The 18947-nt window shown below is 39.5% G+C and overlaps 1 protein-coding gene across 6 annotated transcripts in view; it reads right to left on the bottom strand.

Moving 5' to 3' along the window:
- Nucleotides 1-206: 206 nt before the first annotated feature.
- The window catches only part of UNC79 (unc-79 subunit of NALCN channel complex), a 149654-nt gene continuing 130913 nt past the window's right edge, over nucleotides 207-18947 (bottom strand). For 5 of the 6 annotated variants that reach the window (XM_089522436.1, XM_089522440.1, XM_089522437.1 and 2 more), the window contains 8 exons: nucleotides 15629-15706; nucleotides 13152-13241; nucleotides 10503-10678; nucleotides 9561-9747; nucleotides 8130-8327; nucleotides 5798-5875; nucleotides 3229-3270; nucleotides 207-2069 (listed from right to left, as the gene is read on the bottom strand). In XM_089522436.1, coding sequence (XP_089378562.1) covers nucleotides 1869-2069; nucleotides 3229-3270; nucleotides 5798-5875; nucleotides 8130-8327; nucleotides 9561-9747; nucleotides 10503-10678; nucleotides 13152-13241; nucleotides 15629-15706 — 1050 coding nt within the window. In that variant the 3' untranslated portion in view covers nucleotides 207-1868. The remainder of the gene's footprint in view (nucleotides 2070-3228; nucleotides 3271-5797; nucleotides 5876-8129; nucleotides 8328-9560; nucleotides 9748-10502; nucleotides 10679-13151; nucleotides 13242-15628; nucleotides 15707-18947) is intronic. The other variant, XM_089522439.1, reaches the window with a different exon arrangement.

Raw genomic sequence — 18947 nt, 5'->3', positions numbered from 1 at the left:
TTTTCAGGTTAATTTTATTCCGTGCTGGTATTATTTAATTCTGCAGTTTAGTTCTGCAATGCCCCTTGCTGAATAATAGAAGAAAACCCAGTTCTGATCTCAATAATGGAGAAAGGTTTTACCACTGTATCTCTCACAGTTGTATAAAAAGAACTGTAGAATAGGTACACAGAGATATAATAGCTATGAGAAATGCAATATAATATGCTACTGAGTTTATTTGAAAGAAAATATTAACCAATATATTAAATGCAGTATTAAAGAGTTATGTATTTCATAGAAGTTTAATATAAAGTTTCAATTTTACTTCTTTATCCACAGTATTACAGCAATAAATACAGTATATCTCAATTATGTATGTATACACAAAAAGGCTAAATTTTAATTACAAGGAATTCTGTTGTTCTGAGGTTCTGATCCAAAGCCCCCTGCAATGCAACAGGTGGTTTTTCTGTACATCTCCATGGATCAGGCCTTCTCATTTTTAGTAAAATTCACCCTTTAAAAATATTTAACATCACTTTCTATGCAGTTTCTATAATTTCTATGTACTGTATATGCAAATCTACAATCCCAAACCGTTTACCCCAGGAAAGCCCGAAACATCCACGTTCTCCCCAGTGACCACAGGAAAGGGACTTATTTTTAAATCTTACTGTGTACAAGTATTTAAGCAGGAATAAAGTACAGGCTATATTATACAGAGAGCAGTATACAGGAGGTTACTTAACCGTTTAATAATTGCAGGAGAGTTGTTGGCAAGGAAAGAAAGTTAAAAGTACATAACCTTATTCAACGGTTCTTAAACAAACAAAAATTAGATTAGTGGACTGGCACAGTTTAACCACCTAATCTCTAAGTGCACTTTGTAAAACAATCAGGTTGATTCTGATCTGATCAGAAAAAGGTCACCATTGATCCCAGAAATCTACCTTTCCCACTCCATTGTTCCTGCCAGCCCTGTTCTGCAAGGGCCACCTATCAGATAGAGTGGCAAGCCAATGAGAGTAGGGATGTTGAACTGGGAAGGCTCTCACCTCATTCCTTTCCTCTCTGAGGACTATGTGGCTTCCGCTGAAACTATGGAGCCTGGGACAAGGTCCAAACCACCCATTCCATTGGAGCTTGCCCACTGTTGCTGTTGTTTTGGAAAAGAAAAGAAAAAATCTCTGCAAAAAAAAAAATCCTCATTATAGGGTCACCATTTTATTGTGACAATATTTATTGCATTTCTGACTTTGAGTTTCAAGACAACAACAACAGAAAGTACTTAGAAGGTTCCTAAAACCCTCTTTGGTTGTGTTACACCCTAAAAAATAGAAACCCAAAAGAAGACTCATGGGTATCTGTACACAGAAATAACTGCTGTATTTAAATATATAAAAATAATTAGAAGGGAAGAGTCTTTTTCTTAATTTTTTTTAAAAAAAGAACATGTTCAAACACGTGTGTTTAAATGTCTTGCTAAACATATTGGGCCAGGACCAATTTAAGCAATCCTAGGCCTCAATCCAAGTGTTAATCCCAACTAAAGTAGAACCAGTGAATGAATAAAAATGTGGCAAGTTAACATTTATGTAAGTTCAAATCATTCAGTGAGATGAGCAATTGAAGCGCTCATTTCAGAGAGTAACCTCGCACATTTTATGGGTCATTATTATTGAGACCAGCTACAACAGCCTGTTGTTATGAGTAGACACAACCAGACCATTATCTTTAGTCATTTCACTTAGTTCCCTATGTCTACAAGACAACAAAATTGTAGCTACAGTACTGTTATATACTTTTTAAAGATGGCCTTTTGTCTTATAGCTTTAGCCCTATTATTGCTAGACAAAACTAATTTTTTCAAAAACATTTCGCCCTGTTCATAAAGGATAGAACTGAGATGCCGCTTCAGATGACTGGATTTCCACTTGAGCCATTTTAAATTGCGTGCACTGCAGCCATTTGCGGAGAACAGAGGAGTTGGTGTTCATCTGAACGGATCCTTGTAACATCCTAAGGCTATGGTGGTTCACGTTGTTCTGGATAGCTTGCAAGCGAAGCTGGAGCCCAGCAGATAAATGCTGTTTGAAAAGAGGCATAAGTATGGTTAACGACCCATTATGCAATCACTACTCTGTGTACTTTCATGTGCTATCACATGCACAACTCTGCTTCTGCTGCCATCAACTGGATATTACCATTGTGCACTGTCCCAAAAAGTCACATGAGTAGCACAACTTACACATGCAAATGTCACTAAAAAGATTCCAGCCAGAGAGAGAAACACAAACTCAGGGCTTGTCTAGAGGAGGAGTAAATCCCAAATGCCCCTGCCCCAAATCTGATGCAGTCAGTACACACAATGCATGACATTTCCCACAAATCTGGCATGATCAGGGCACACAATGTATGGTTCTATTCACACCAAACTCAGGTTTTAAAAACTCAGTTTACTAGTTTGCAAGAAATGCCAGTGTTTCTTGCAGTGCAGACTGCACTGGGGTAGAGGCAAGACATTGTTGCCCGGCAGCCACTGCCATTTTCTTCCATCAGCTCCTGCTGTCAACAGATCACTGCTTGGCAGGTGCCTCCATTTCTCAATGTCTGAGCCAGTTCCCTGCCTGTTACTATGTTTAAAGAAAGGTTTGTCTCACTTGTGAGGCACCCGGCACCTTGTTCTGACCTTAAAGTGTGCCACCACCAGCAGTGCTGAAGAAGGAAAACCCAGTTCCCTATCCAAAGGGATGTTTACAGAAATGTTTTTCCCTCCTTTGCACCACTGCTGTCAGCATGCTCTGAGATCAGAATGAGGTGCCAGGTGCCTCACAAGGAAGAAAAACCTTTCTTTGAGGGCTGTTCCAGATGGTGAACTGGCCTAGGTGGAGAACTGGTAAATGGAGGCTCTTGCCAGGCTCCTGGCTTTTGGAGCTGATGGGGAAAAGCTGTAGTCACAGCAATAGATCACAACTACATCAGCACATGTAAACAACTACTGCAGAGAAAACAGGTGTGGGTCAGTTCCAGGGTGGTTTGGGGCAGAACAGATGTGGGGTCTACTTGGACTTTTCCCCAGTGTAGACAACCCCTCAGTCACAGACTTTGCTATCAGAAAGAGCTTTAATAAATGCTGTTATTAACAATGGCAGATGCTTGTAGGGTCATGGGTGCTTTTTGTTTGTGTCAAAAACAAATGTAAAAAGATCAAAGATAGTTGAAGGGCAATCAGGAAGCAAAACCTACCTTTAGATTCGACTGAATCATTGGTAGCCACATTGGGATAAGCTGTGGGAGGAGAGAAAGTCTGTATTAAGCATGTTCACGATGAATTATTGCAACTCCATGATACTACATTATACTAGGTTAGATGGGATATTGGCAATTGTTCTTAGTCTTAAGTATGAACCATGAGACATACTGATAACATTCCTCCACAAACAGTACAAGAGCTTTACTTGTGCCTAGGGTTCTGTCTAATCACTTATTATGTAAGGGGCATAGGGTTGGCTGTTTGGCTAGAGTGAGTCTCAACAAAATAAGTTTGTCATTATATGCCTCCAAATTCCATTGCTTGGAAAATTGGAATGGATTGAGCTAACACTGAGGACCAGCCCAACAAGCTAACCACTGCACTACATTACAGAAAGAACACTAATTGTATTTAAATGGCAACTGTGCCTCACAGTGTCCCTAGAAAGGCATCCATGCAGGGGACCCATGTCTTGTGGATGATATTCAGTGAATTCACACTGCTGAATCCTTTTGCTAGTTTCTTATTTCTAAGACAGTTCTGCCTGAATACCTAACTGCAGCAGCTTCTAATATTTGTGAGCTCAATTTTCTGTTTGTTTGCATTAAAAATACAAAGAGACTTGGGAAGAGTGGTTTTTTAAAAAGTAAGACAGGTTCACTACAAATATGAAAAGCATCTTGTAATGTAACCCATGTGCACCAACATCATTAAAAGAATTGGATATATTTTTTCGAAAATGTTCCTCCAAATGGCATCAAGAATTGCAATTTTCCAATTAAGCTACTGAGAGCTACATGCAAAATCTAATCAGTATTGACAGCATGAGATAAAGCACTGTTTGGGGAATGTTATTTCACTGGCCAGTCTAGATGATATTACATTTGGCAGAGTTCTATGGATGGATTAGATCCAAACTTTATTTTGAACACCCCAATTAACAACCACATTGTTCAGGGACTCCCGATGAACACTTACAGACCACAACTGCATTAGAGTTTGGAGGCAGAGATCTTAAAGTGTTAGGAAGAAATGGCTTAAATCTAAATAGTAGCTCAAACTAGAGAAGACCCACTGAATCAGTGCAATTTACACAGGTGTTGTGTTACCATTCAGCAATTCCATTAGATTCAACTAGATCTACTCTAGCTGGGACTAGCAAATGGGCTGAGGTACATATTTCTCCTTACAGTGGCTATCAGACTCAAAGCTGGAGCTACAGAAAGCAGAAGTTTGAGGGGTACACTGACCCCAAGAGTCAGTTCAGCTCTCAATTTGGAAAACATTTTGAGTCTGTTGATTTCAACTCCAAATCCCAATCTTGATGTACAATTTTTTGTCTTAATGTCTTATACTGATTAATCAGTATTTGTGGTTTTCCCATATTCACGAGGCTCCTGTGCCCCTAACCCCAGCAAATGTGGAGGGAGGCGTATGTTTGCATTGGGGGCTGATCTGGTGCTTAGATCAGCCTTCCTTCAGTTGGGGCCTTTCAGACATCTTGATCTACTATAGGGGTAACCAATGGGGTTGTGCCCAGGGGCCAATGACACAAGTAACCTTGTGCCAGCACTTATTGCCATTTTGGAAGGGACTGTGGAGCAAAACAGAAGTACAGGGTTCTGGGCTGCTTGTGGTGGTTGGGTGAGGCATTTTCACATGTTTGGGAAACTTTCTGCATAGTTCTGGGGCAAAATTGCCCCAAAATAGCCCTTTAAAAAAATTGGAAAGTTGGGGCATCTTGGGGGAATGATGGATAGCTTCAGGTGACAAAAATAGGGCTTACAGGGCACACTATGCCTACCAATAGTCTACAAAAAGATGCTGGCTGGAGATGATGGGAATTGTACTTTAACACACTTAGTAGGTATCAGTTTGTGAATGCCAGTCTTGGATCTTCCTCCACATTGGGAAGCACTCTGTGGCAGCAAGACTAGTCTTGCTAGGGGGAGAACAGGAAGGAAGGGCAATTGGGAAGATAATGGTGGAAACTATTTAGATATTCCTTTAATCCCAAATTGCTCATACACTCTTGGCTGAACCTGTTGTTGGCTGAACAGAATGCTGCCTGGATTCTGAACATTTTTTCCAGTGAAATGGTCCAAAATATTTTTCATCAGTTGGCAACAAATGCCTCGCATTGCATAACACAGGCACCTTTCATTGGAAACCCAATAAGCCACACAAAAATCATTGTTTATATTTTCATCTTTTCCCTTGGCTCCTAGATTTTACTAAGAACTACATCCTTTTTGGACAAGGGTTGAGCCAAATTAGACAAAAGTTCACCGAAAGTCATGTTACCAGATGCATTGAATTACTGAAGCAATTTTTGCCCCCTAAGGATTTGAAGGTTATAAATAGTGTTGTTTTCTCTCTTTTTTTAACCTTCCTGGCTAGATCTGCATACAACATTTTGCACTAAATGAAATTCTACTCTGGAAAATCCCCTATTTTTTAGGAGCTGTTTCTCAGGGGATTGTGGCAAGAGGGAGCCTGGAAACTTTTGGATTCCAGCCATCTTTAAAACATATATGCCTTCTCAGTAGATAGCTGACCTACCTTGACCAAAATAGTGGAATTACATTCTTGCAAAGCCTCCATTAAGCTGATCACATGGAGGCACACCATCTCTACCATCTGGGGGGAAAATAGGTTGGAATGAAATAAATACCAACTGTATGAACATCAGGGAAACAAAAAAACAGTGGCTGAGAGGATTAACCTAAATTCATTAGTACAGCAATTAAAATGAGAGCAGTCAATACATAATCCAAACTGACATTTCAGATTAAATAGCCAACAAACAAACATTTACCTTTGCTCATAGCTGTGACTCTCTGTGAATTTTTTTTTACTTTTAACTCCCATAATTAGTGTAATCAAACAATGTTCTGTTTCTTTCACCAAGTCCACGTCCACCTACAAGTGCCCATGATGGTTGGGGGATTCTGGGAGCTGTAGTACACAGCTTTATTACCTAGCCCTTGTAAAGTCCTTCCCAACATCCCATTCTTGCCAGCCACTATTCATCACAGAGGCAGAAAATCACTTTTCCAAATCAGCTGCCTCCAGATTTTACAGGATTCTCTAAAAATTAACTCACTTCCTAAATATTATTTATTCTCTTCTTCAACTGAAGTAATTTATCATTCTTAACCACTACTGAGTTTTGAATAAGAATTCCTTAGGTTTTTTCAAGGTATAAGATATGACATACAGGAACATGTTCCCCATCTTTTAAGTCATAAGCATAATTTTAAGTTTTCTGATATAAAACAGTGTCATGAGATATTGCATTACCCACATGTTACTCACAGAATTAATCCCCCGTTTTTTGTAGCAATGCTTTACTATTATATGGAAGTCCTAGTTTGATTATATTTCAGATCACTCCAGAGTTTCAAAGGTAGTACTATTTGTTCTACAAAAGGGATTGCCAGTGCAGAGATGGTAAATGTTTAAAGCCACATACACACAAAAATCAGTCAAAAGTGGATTTTAACACTCCTCATTCTGTTGATGTTGTTATTGCTGCTGTTTTTGTATTGATTTGTTTTGTATTCATTTAGATACTGCCTTTGCCCACCCAATGGAACTCAAGATAGCTTACAAAATTTTACAACCAATACAGATTAAAAACAGGAAAACATCAGTAAAAATATACAAAGGTTATTTTCAAAAGCATTTTCAAATGCAAGAACCTTATCACATTACAAAAGTAAGCTGAGACAGAGTGACAGAAAAGTGGCTTTCTACTTACCTCATGCACTAGAAGCACTTTGGCAAAAGGCACACTTTTATTACTGTCTCCCTCTTGAAGGAGAATGGAAGTGTAGAAAGATAAGCAGAAAGCCGCTTCTCTGCCTCTCCCTATCAGCTTTCTTTTGTAATGTTATAAAGCTCTAATTGAGCAATCTATAGAAATAAAACCATTTAAAGATTAATTTAATAAAAGAATATTGCAGTCAAAAACAGAAAAGCCTGTTGGAATAGCAGAGTTTTTCACCTGCCACCAGAAGGAGAGCAAGGAAGAAGAGTATAAGAGTACTTATAGAAGAGTAATTTTTTTCTATATTAAGGACAAAGAGTTAAATATGTAACCAGAGCAGGAGAGAACTTTGTAATCAGGAGCCCTGAGTTTGCTTTTTTTCTTCCTTCCCTCCTTCCAGTTATCTTTTCTTCTGTATTGTATATTTTAGACTGCAAGCCTGTGGGTAAGAACTGTCTCATTTCTGATGTCTTTAAGCAACTCTGGGTGCTTTGTGGGGTGAAAATAGAGTTAATATATATTTAAAATAAACAGTAATATAAATGTAAATAATAATAAAAATATAAACAATAAAGAATAAATTATAACAGAAGACAGGGAGGTAGCCTTGCGATGGAACAGCCACAAAGGACCCGGTGGTACAGTGTTTAAATGCCAGCACTGCAGCCATTGAGTTCAATTCCAGCCAGGGGTTCAGGGTCAACTAAGTCTTGCATCCTTCCAAGGTTGCTAAAATGAGTACCCAGCTTGTTGGGGGCAATTAGCTTACAGTTGTAAATTGCTTAGATACTGCTTAGTGCTGTATGAAGTGGTATATAAATGAAACTGCTATTGCTAAGGACATGTGTTTGCCCCTCCTGCACCAAAGGGAAAGGAGTGTCCAATTGTGTGTGTGTCACTCCTCCTCTGGGATGTCACCTGGTGTGGTCTACATCCCCCCCCCCCCAAAGCCACTGGCTGGCAGTGCTGGGATCTGAACCTGTGACCTTCGGCATACACACTATGTGGTCTCCTACTGAGCTACAGCCCTTTCCACAAGGGTTGATGCCATTTGTATGTGTGTCCATCTACAGACTTAGGATTTCATTTCAAATGGTTTCTCTGTCACTGCCTCTGACTCACCACCTTGTTATGTGCCATCAACTGGAGGATGCTCGGCGTTACTCGGCTCCAGAACTCAAGAGCGGTGAGGATTGCTGTGAAACTGAATTCATTTTGGTTTTGGACTGTGGGAGCAACTGCTGCTTGTTCACAATATACTGTCCACAGCTGGGCAAATATAAAGGCATGAAAGAGGGAACACATGTGCAGGACAGAGGTCTAGAGGAAGAGAAATAAGGGAAAAAAACTTTAGCTTTTCTAGAAGTAACATGATGGCTGAACACATTCTCCCTCCAAGTACTAGAGCATAACAACAATTCCCTTCCTCCAATAACACACACACCTGTCAAAGTGATCCTAATCAAAGAGAGGTCTATCAAGGATTCCCTCAGATTTTCTTTCCTGTCAGCATGCTATGACTGATACAGCAACTCAACCATATCAAAACCACTGCTTTATATTCACAAGTTAGGCTAAAGAGTGGGTGAGCTTTAGGCCCATAAAAAGACAGATATTTGTTTGGAGCAGGAATGGGAGAATGGTACAACTCTGAGCAGCAGAGACCCCTGAAGTTTTCATCATGATTGTGAGTATCTAAAGAACCCCCTGAAATACCTTCAAGCCAAAAAAGCTCCCACAGGAATATGCAATACCCAAATTATACATCTATTTAATTCTGCAAGCAAGTCTGTGTTTCTGAGCAATTTGAATAAGAACTGTGCTTGTGTTACACTTTGAGCATGTCTAGTGGGTGGGAATGTCCTTCTCATCCATCAGCAATCAGATCAATATCTTCCGATTGGCAGACTTTACAATAATGTAACGGGTGTATCAGATTAACTCCCTCTTCCATCAGGAGAAAAGGGGGAAACCTCCCCCCCCACCTTGGTGCAAACCCAACCCTCCATCTGTAGATTTTGGGATGGGAGTGGAGAGGATGGGGAAAATCATGTTCTGTGTGTGGAAGTCCACTTGTAGAAGGTTAAATTTCAGCCAGTGCCATCAAAACCCATTAAAATTTACTGAAGTTTCCATTTTACAATCCAGCCACTGGGAATATAGTAACCCTATAAGGCTCCCACTAAAACAGTAGACACGGTAGACCAGGATCTGTCCACCCATCTGCTTACTGGCTTAACAGCTCTCACACCAGTCAGAGTAAGAGGAAAGACTTAGGGAGCTGGGGATGCCCTACAGTGTGTAGAGAGAAAACAGAAGGGTCAATTGCCTAATAGTTGTAAAGGTGATGGGAACATAATTAAAGCAGTCTGAGACACTGCCCAGCTGTCTTCAAGCAAGGACTTGCAAAACCAACAGGACTCAGAATCACTGTCAGAGAGTAATAGCTCTGATGAATATTAATTGCCTGAGGAAACAGGTGATCATTCATTTAACAAGGCTGTATTCTATAAAGCATACCTAGTTGATCATCATCTAGCAGAATTCATTTACCTTAGACTGTTCTGGAAACCCAATCAAGATCACAATTAGGTGATCAGCAACATGAGAGCCTGCATCCAGTGGAATGGGCATACATGCTGAAGGGGAATTTGGACAGACAACACTATGCGTCAGTGACCCCAACAGTAGCCAGGACAACAACCGGATGTGAGATACACATTCAATGAATTCTTTGGGCCTGTTGGGAAAAAAACATGTTGTGGTTCAGTTTCCTATTGCCAAGTGTAAACTACTCCAACATAATAATAACAACATCACCACTGGGGCTGCTCACCCCTAGATGCCCAATTAGCACCATCAATAGATTTCACAGTCAAATGAAAACATGTCTTTTTTTATTAAAACCTTTAGAGTCTAATGATTTCATTTAATAGGTACATGTAAACAGTTTTAACTATTTTAACTTTTTTTAATTTTATATTTTGGGGTATCATTTCTACTGCTCTCCATTTTAAATTGTTCAATTGGCAATGTCAAGAACATTAATTAATGTAAACCCATAATACACAACTACAAATGATGATGATAATGCCAACATTTATTGTTATAAACTATAATAATAAGTTACTGGTGATGCTGGTAATGATGTGAACACTACGTAAAATGCCTCTGTGGGATCCTTTTTCCCCCCTAGCATTAAATAAGCAAATATAGATTATTTGATGCAGATTTGAAAGTCTTTTCTCCATGTTTTTTCTTGTTTGTATTAAAGAGATATCCAGTTTTCTTAAAATGAAAATCACAGTATTACTCCACTAGGAAAATTTAAGCTACCCAGCAACTAGCACATGCATTATGAAGATAAGGCTTATCTGAAACATAATTGTGGGTAAATGTTTAAGGCTGCCATTAGAGGGTATCTAGAAGTTTTTTGTGAGTGTATGATGAACTTCCCTTTTATAATCATTCCATTTGTCTCCAGATCTTTCTTACCCTTGTTGCATTGCAGAAGGAGGATGGTAAAGCCAAGGCAAGTAACGGACCACTGCCTTGTTATCCCTGTGGTTGCCACGTGAAATTTCCATTGCAGCAATCTGAGCTAAACCAACCTTGAGATGCCCACCAAAGGTGTCCTCATGCAGGGGCTGAGAACATGTTTTCATGTGACTCTGTGGTAGAAGGACATTCAACATAGTGAAGGCATGAAAGGAAATAAATCAGATATTAAAGCTATTTTAATGGACAGGAATGTTACCCAGTTCAGATGAAAATATTTGACTGAAGACTGTCTAATCTATAGTAAAGTATCAACCTTAGAAGCATTGTGATCATAGGCTATGGAAACACCATTACTTATTGGTCAGTACAATACCCCACCCAGAGAAGCAGTCAAGCAATTAATCTATCACCTCTCCTTTGGATGACTTTTTCTCATCACACACATAGGAATTGCTTTATCATTCTGTTGCACTGCTGAACTACACTGCATTTAGCTGGAACACATCAGGAGACTTCCTGCCACCATATATCTCTCTCTAGGTTCCTCACTGTCTATAATCAAATTCTAGATCATGACTATTCAAGAGGCAAGGAATAGTGATGTGATGAATAGCAGGGTGCTTTGCTAAAAAATATGGCCAACCACCAAAGGGGGGGGGGAATAGTAATGGGGGAGGGTGAAAAATGCATTTTGTACAAAAACCCAAGGGTTGTTTAAAAAACAGAATACTTTGCTCCACAAACATGTTTTGCACAAAAAAAAAACCCCAAGGTTTTTGTTCTTTTTCTTTTTTGCAGGCAAGTCCTAGAATGCAGGAAATAGTTGGAAGATATTTAAAAACTTTTATAATCTGATCTATCAGGGTGAGAGCTTTACAAATTATTCATTCTTGCAAGCAAGAACAAAACAGCAGATGTAAAATACATAGCACTTGTTTTAATACCTGATTGAAGCTTTCCATGAATGTGTTTGACTAACAATTCTCAGCAAACCCAGCCAGATGTCTTGACTTCCACATCCATCATACCTAACCAACACATCTGGGAGGCTCCGTGTTGAAAAAAAGCTGATTAAATGCTCCCTCCCCTCCCTTCAACAAATACATTTCCATCTGTTACCTGTGAACTAAGTGTCACAGCCTTGAGTTGACAAAGTGTGATGAGGGCAGTGGATAACTGGGATTCTTGCAAGTTTCCCATTTGCTATAATAAGAAAGCTGTCATAGTAAAAAATATGAGTAAAAGAATGTGTTCCTAACGAAGGACAAAGGCCATACTTGAATCCACACAAAAAGTGATCAAGTGACACTGGCAGTTCCCTTTTTAACCAACACTCTTAGGAAAGAAGCATTTGTTTTCCAATCATCTTCAGAATGCATTAAAAATCTTGGGCCTAACTCCAATTGTTGATCCCAACTAGAACAGATGCATTTAATCAATGAAACATACGTCAGTATGCTTTCCCAAGTTCCCACTGATTCAGCAAATCTTCTCTAGCAGGGATTAACAATTGGGTTTATATCTTTATGTGCTGCTCTTCAGTCAGAGTTTGGGTTAAAAAAAATACTTTGTTGAGCTGTGCCTTAAAATTCAACAAAAAATCAATTTTATAGCTCATGACAACCACAAAGACAGAATCCATACCGCAGACTGAAATAACCCAGTGCTAGAATTTTGTTGCTGACATATGCATCTATAATATGTACAATCGGCCCTCCATATCCATGAGTTTTTTATCCACAGATTCAAACATCCATAGCTTGAAAATATTTTTAAAATATATAAATTCCAAAAAGCAAACCATGATTTTGCCATTTTATAAAAGGGATGTTAATTTATTATGTCATTGTACTTAATGAGACTTGAGCATTCACAGACTTTAGTATCCACAGGGGAGGGGGGGTCCTGGAACCAAACCCCAATGGATACCAAGGGCCCACTACATGTCTTGTTCAGGATGGTGCAGAAGGAGTTATCCACTTTCCCCTTGAATCTTACCCAAAACCTTTTCCTATAGAGATTTGTCAAGTTCAATGTGGCTACAGGTATGGTTGTTCTCTAGCCAAGGAGTGAAAGGGGAGATGACTCAGGCAACTCAGAAATGGTCCATCTTGGGGGCAATTGCAATTGAGCAGAAGCAAAAGTAGACTGCTCTCCAAAATAGAGATTGGTCCCAGTTTGCTTCCTCTTGCAACTGAGAGAGATAGTTTCTTGGTTACCTGAGTAGTTCCTCCACTCCCTGGCTGGACAGTCATGATGGGGGGAGGGGGCTGACAACTGATAGGGTGGGCATACACTAATATTATGCTCTACATATAGAGTACATAGAGTACTAGTGTATGCTCTACATAGCATACACTAGTATTATGCACAACATGTTCTCAGTCGGTAACAAAAATAAATCAACATAAACAGCAAAACTACTCAGAGTCATAAGTCCAGTGGATCAAATAATCATATTATGTTTTAACTTTGAAAGGTAAGACACACTGAAGTGCCTAGTGCTGATAAGACATTACATTTGGAACCAAGAGAGCACATTCTCTCCTAGAGGTTTTCTTTACTACAGTATACAGATGATCCAGAACTCTGTAATGATCCAGTAAAACCATCTGACTAGATATATCCGAATGCTATACTCACCTTCAGTTTAGTCAAGGTATGCATATCAGCTATAAAATCCAAAATTTCTCCAACATACTGCCTCATGCATTCCATTGCTGCTGTTCCACACTAAGACAGGGAAAAATAACAGTCCTAATTACTCCCCGAAGCACAACAATAAAAGGTCAGTTATGTTCTCCTTCTCCAATGCTAGTTAAATAGTACCATTGAAAACCTGGCATTATGGCCAGCAAAAGATGTCACAACACTTCTGGGTGTTGAGTAGACGTGAGTGGGAAAGTATGTAACCTCACTGTCTGATCTAGTAAAAGCAGGAGTGGGATCTATGTACACCAAGGATGTATTTGCAACTGTCTAAAGTGAAAAATATTTTCACATGAAATATATTATGGGAGGGCAATTCCCCTTCTAAAATCACAGCTTTAGAGAATATGATTCTTCTCTAAAACAAGATGTACCCTCCACATTCCATTTTAGCCCCAAATCCCTTTATTTTATTTTATTTCTTGAATTTATGTCTTGCCTTTCATCCAAGGCAGCTTATGATAATTTAAAAGCAGTTACAATGTTATTTTACAATATGGAGTAGGGCTCTAAAACCAGAAGTGGTTTTCTGATCTCCTTCTGAATGGCTGATGTGCATTCACCATATGCACTTTGACTAGAAAAATGTCACCTAATCTCTGGAGTTTGTCCACCCATGAAGAAGAATAAAAAAACTAGTAGCAGAAAATAGGGAAGAAGGCAGGCCCCAAGTAGGAACAACTATAGATGCATATCTGTACTAAGATTTCTTAGCATACACTAGGGAGTTTATTGCATGCACTTTTCAGCCCGATCCGGGCATGGGATGAAATCTGGCTGGAATGGGGGGAATCGACTTTTATCGCACACAAAATTGCAGTTGCGCTGCCATCCAACCATTACCTGTCACTCAGCTGCAGTCTACCAACCAATTTTGGTGTTATGGAAAGCTTCCGTGGTAGAAAAATTGCTGGGAAAAGCACGGCTAGGGATGGGTGATGATTACATGGCAGCACAGCAGCAATTTTGTGTGAGATAAAAACCGTTTCCCCTCTCACTGTCTGATCAGGCTAAAAAGTGCATGCGATAAACTCCAAGATTTCAACTAATATAAAGGTAATTTCCTCTCTCTTGCTTGTTCAAAGGATCACAGTGTCTAGAATCTCAAGATTCTGTGGCAGAACTCATCATGGCCATTGAATGAGTACAAAGCCAATACAGAAAAGATCAATCAGATAAGGGCTGCATATCATTTAGTATATGACATGGTCTCAGTATAAATATGAGATCAATTATACCGGTGTTGCTTCACTGACTGTAATTGGATTGTTATAAGTGGATGTGAATTTTGACATCCTAGTATTCTAAAATAATCAGCGGTCAACTGCTATATTTTTAAGAAGAAGAAGAAACAGAACTTGCCTAGTCAATACTGCAACAAAATATTCAGATTTGACTCCAACTCAAGATAATCAGCTTATGGGGATAACAAACTGCCCTCATTGGCAAGAGATATTTTGAGTTTTAGTTGCTGAAACGTGGAACTGATGGTGGCGTGAGGGATTGAAAGAAAAGTAAAGCTATTCAAATGTTATATTTTAACGGCTGACCCCAGTGCTTCTCGTTTTTCTATGTTAATATAAAATTTACGTGGAGGTGAACTATACCACCTTCTGTCTTCTCTGCGGTTATGCCTGTCAGTTTACTTGACAGGACAACAAACAGTAAAAATAAGGTCACAGAGACTCCTGTCAAGAGTGTCCTCCATCTTCCTACTGGTTTGGACGAAGGATTCCACACTTTGCTTCTTTCAAACTGAGTGATGGAACTATAAAAGCTTTTGTGCATCAACCTCATGAATATTAATACTAATAGTTCAGTATGAAATCAAAGGATATTTTCTTACTTCTGATTGCTTCTCCTATTGTACTAAAATATGAGAGCATATGTTGTTTGTTAATGGGATAATCCATACAGACATATTCCCACTGCCCTTAACTCTCTCTACTATATTGCTTTATTTCAAAGTACAAGTAATCGTTGGACTGGAAATTGATGCTGATTTTTAGTTTCATGCATACTTGTTAGGTATATATACTTGTGCTTTGTTGTGAAACCACTGTTGTGAAACCAAACAGGGCTTACAAGAGGCTTCCAGAACATGGTGCAGACTCCTCACATGCTTTCTTTTAAAGCAAAGGTGTTTGTCTTTTAGTATTTTTTTTGCTGCTATGAAATTTCAGCAGCAAAGGGCAGGACAGCAGTTGGGGCCACATGTGAATCATCAGCCAAGTGTTGCCCACCTTTGTTATGGAACATCTCCAAAACAAAAAAGGAGTAAGCTGCAGGGTTCATGTGATTGCTGAGGAGGAAACATTCAGTGACTTAAACATTGAAGTTAAAAACACACAGAGAGCTAAATGGTTAAATAAAACAGGAGAGTAAAAAGATGCATTTGTTTTGATACTTACTCCAGGGATAGAAGCAATCATCTGCTTGTGCAAGATCATTGATTCAGCTAGTTTTGTGCCTGCATCTGTACAAACAAACTAATGAGAAAGAAAGATTAACCAATGGATTGTTGTGCAGTTGGGATGAAGTAGGTAAAATGCAATAACCTGACATTTAGGATTTTATTAAACCATGTTTCCCTCTGGCTGATATTTGTGGCAACTCTGCTGAATTTCTTATATTGTGAACAAGCAGCACAAAACATCAAGAGAGTGAATCAGAAGACTCTCCTTCCCCGCCCCCATAAAAAGGTATTTACAATACACACAGAATGAACTCAGGCTGGCTAAAGAGGTTAAGAACAACAAAAAGGGCTTTTTTGGATATGTCCACAGCAAAAGGAAGAAGGAGGAAATGGTAGGGCCACTGTGTGGAGAAGATGACAAAATGCTAACAGGGGACAGAGAAAAGGCAGAACTACTCAATACCTTCTTTGCCTCAGTCTTCTCAGAAAAGGCAAAGGGTGTTCAATGTGAGGATAAAGGAGCAGAGGACAGAATAGGGGAATTTCAGCACAGAATAAGTGAAGAGATAGTACAGGAATATCTGTTTAATCTAAACCAATATGTCTCCAGGACCAGATGAACTACATCCAAGGGTACTAAAATAACTGGCAAATGCAATATCAGAGCCATTGGCAATAATCTTTGAGAACTCCTGGAAAACAGGAGAAGTGCCAGCAGACTGGAGGAGGGCAAATGTTGTCCCCATCTTCAAAAAGGGGAAGAAAGAGGATCCAAACAATTATCGTCCAGTTAGTCTGACATCAATACCAGGAAAGATTCTGGAGCAGATCATTAAACAGAGAGTCTGTGAACATCTAGAAAGCAATCACAAAAAGTCAACACGGGTTTCAGAGAAAGAAGTCATGCCAGAGAAATCTAATCTCTTTTTTATAAAATTACCAGCTTGTTAGATGAAAGGAATGTTGTGGATATAGTATATCTTGATTTTAGTTAGGCTTTTGACAAAGTTCCCATGACATTCTTGCAAACAAGCTAGTGAAATGTGGGCTAGACAACGTAACTGTTACATGGATTTGTAATTGGTTGACCGGCCGAACCCAAAGGGTGCTCAATAATGGCTCCTTTTCATCCTGGAGAGAAGTGACCAGTGGGGTCCCACAGGGCTCTGTCCTGAGCCCAGTGCTATTTAACATCTTTATCAATGACTTGGAATGACAGAATTGGGGGCATACTTATCAAATTTGCAGATGACACCAAATTAGGAGGAATGGCTAATACCCCAGAGGACAGGATCAAGATTCAAAATGACCTGAATAGACTAGAAAGCTGGGCCACAGCTAACAAAATGAACTTCAACAGGGAGAAATGTAAGGTACTGCACTTAGGGCGAAAAAATGAAATGCACAGATATAGGATGGGGGACACCTGGCTTAAGGAGACAACATGTGAAAGGGATCTAGGAGTCCAAGTAGACCACAAGTTGAACATGAGTCAACAGTGCGACCCGGCAGCTAAAAAGGCCAATGCAATTTTAGGCTGCATCAATATAAGTATAGTGTCTAGATCAAAGGAAGTAATAGTCCCACTCTATTCTGCTCTGGTCAGGCCCCACCTGGAGTATTGTACCCAGTTCTGGGCACCACAATTTTAAAAGGACAATGAGAAACTAGAGTGTGTCCAAAGGAGGGCGACTAAAATGGTGAAGGGTCTGGAAACCATGCCCTATGAGGAACGACTTGGGAAGCTGGGGATGTTTAGCCTGGAGAAGAGAAGGTTAAGGAGTGATATGATAGCCCTGTTTAAATACTTGAAGGGATGTCATATTGAGGAGGGAGCTAGCTTGTTTTCTGCTGCTCCAGAGACTAGGATCTGGAGCAATGGATGCAAGCTACAGGAAAAGAGATTCCACCTCAACATTAGGAAGAACTTTTTTTCAGTAAGGGCTGTTCAACAGTGGAACACACTCCCTCGGAGTGTAGTGGAGTTTCCTTCCTTGGAGGTCTTTAAACAGAGGCTGGATGGTCATCTGTCAGGAATGCTTTGATTTGAATTTCCTGCATGGCAGAATGGGGTTGGACTGGATGGCCCTTGCAGTGTCCTCCAACGCTATGATTCTATGATTCTATTATTTGTATTTACTGCTGCAAACCCATCCCCACAACAGCATGTTTAAAGGCAAACAGGATTTCTCCCCCAATCACAGATCATTAGACAGCATGAAATCCTGATGCTGTTATGTCAATTAGTTCCAACTGACTCAGTGCAAGTGTTTCACTCCAGGGGAAAATATACTCTTCTTATGAATTTCTCTTGTTTTTCTCATGGTATGAGTTCCTTTTACAGTTCTCTTCTGTTTTAGAAATAATAGATGGTGAAAATTGGGTATTTATTTGTTTATGTATTTTATTTGCATCCTGCCTTTTCTTACAGGAGTCCAGTGTGGCTAACAAACCTCCACAATACACTTAAAACTACAGCTCTAGAACTGGTAATCATAAATGTCTAAAAGCTCATAGAAAATCCAATATTAACAAGTAACCAAACAAAGAAAACACTAGTATTAAACACTAGTAGCTGATACCTGAATGACAGGTGTGAGGGACAACTAGGTCTCTACGGGAAGGAATGCAAGGCTAGATCATCATGTCTGAGAGGATCCCTTGTCATGTGTAAGAATAGGGATTCGGCTAAACAATTTTCATTGGGGGAGCAGAGGAAAAAATGGGGAGGGCAGAATGGTTTGGGCATTGGTCAGTATAAAAGAGGTTTAAATCCAAAAAATCCACATATCAGTATGATGGTTAATTATGACAGTGGGACACCCAGTTCAGTGAGGATCACTGTTCCATGAATGGGGCGTGTATAAAAAGACATATACATCAAAATGAGCCATATTTTCACTTGGCAGGAAGCAAATTCCATTTCAACGAGGAGGAAAAACTAATTACTGAATAGGAAGCAGAGAAATGTCAGCTAAGTATTTATTACATTTCTTAATGTGTGGGCAATATGCACTCCCAGAGACCCGCACACATGCTCTTTTTCTACATCCTGCTCATTTGCTTCAGTGAAATAATACCACTCAATTGATGTGTTTTGAGATCATTTCAATGTGAATAGGTGACAACCGCCATGCCTCTGCTAAGTGCCACAGCCACCTGTTTACCATACGCTTTTTGATATTTATCATTTTTTCATAATACTATCAGCATCCCTCCAGAAAGCAGAGTAGGTTTCTGCCCAGTATCATAAGAAAAAGGCCCATAAACTAGACAAAGGCTCTACATTCATTTCCAATGTGCTTTGCCATTCC

Source organism: Sceloporus occidentalis, unplaced genomic scaffold (assembly GCF_023333645.1).
Source record: "Sceloporus occidentalis isolate IW3139 unplaced genomic scaffold, rSceOcc1.0.p SCAF_4, whole genome shotgun sequence".
In the NCBI taxonomy this organism is placed as follows: Eukaryota; Metazoa; Chordata; class Lepidosauria; order Squamata; family Phrynosomatidae; genus Sceloporus; species Sceloporus occidentalis.
Note: the sequence above shows the minus strand (reverse complement) of the source record. Positions and strands in the feature narration are given on the sequence as shown.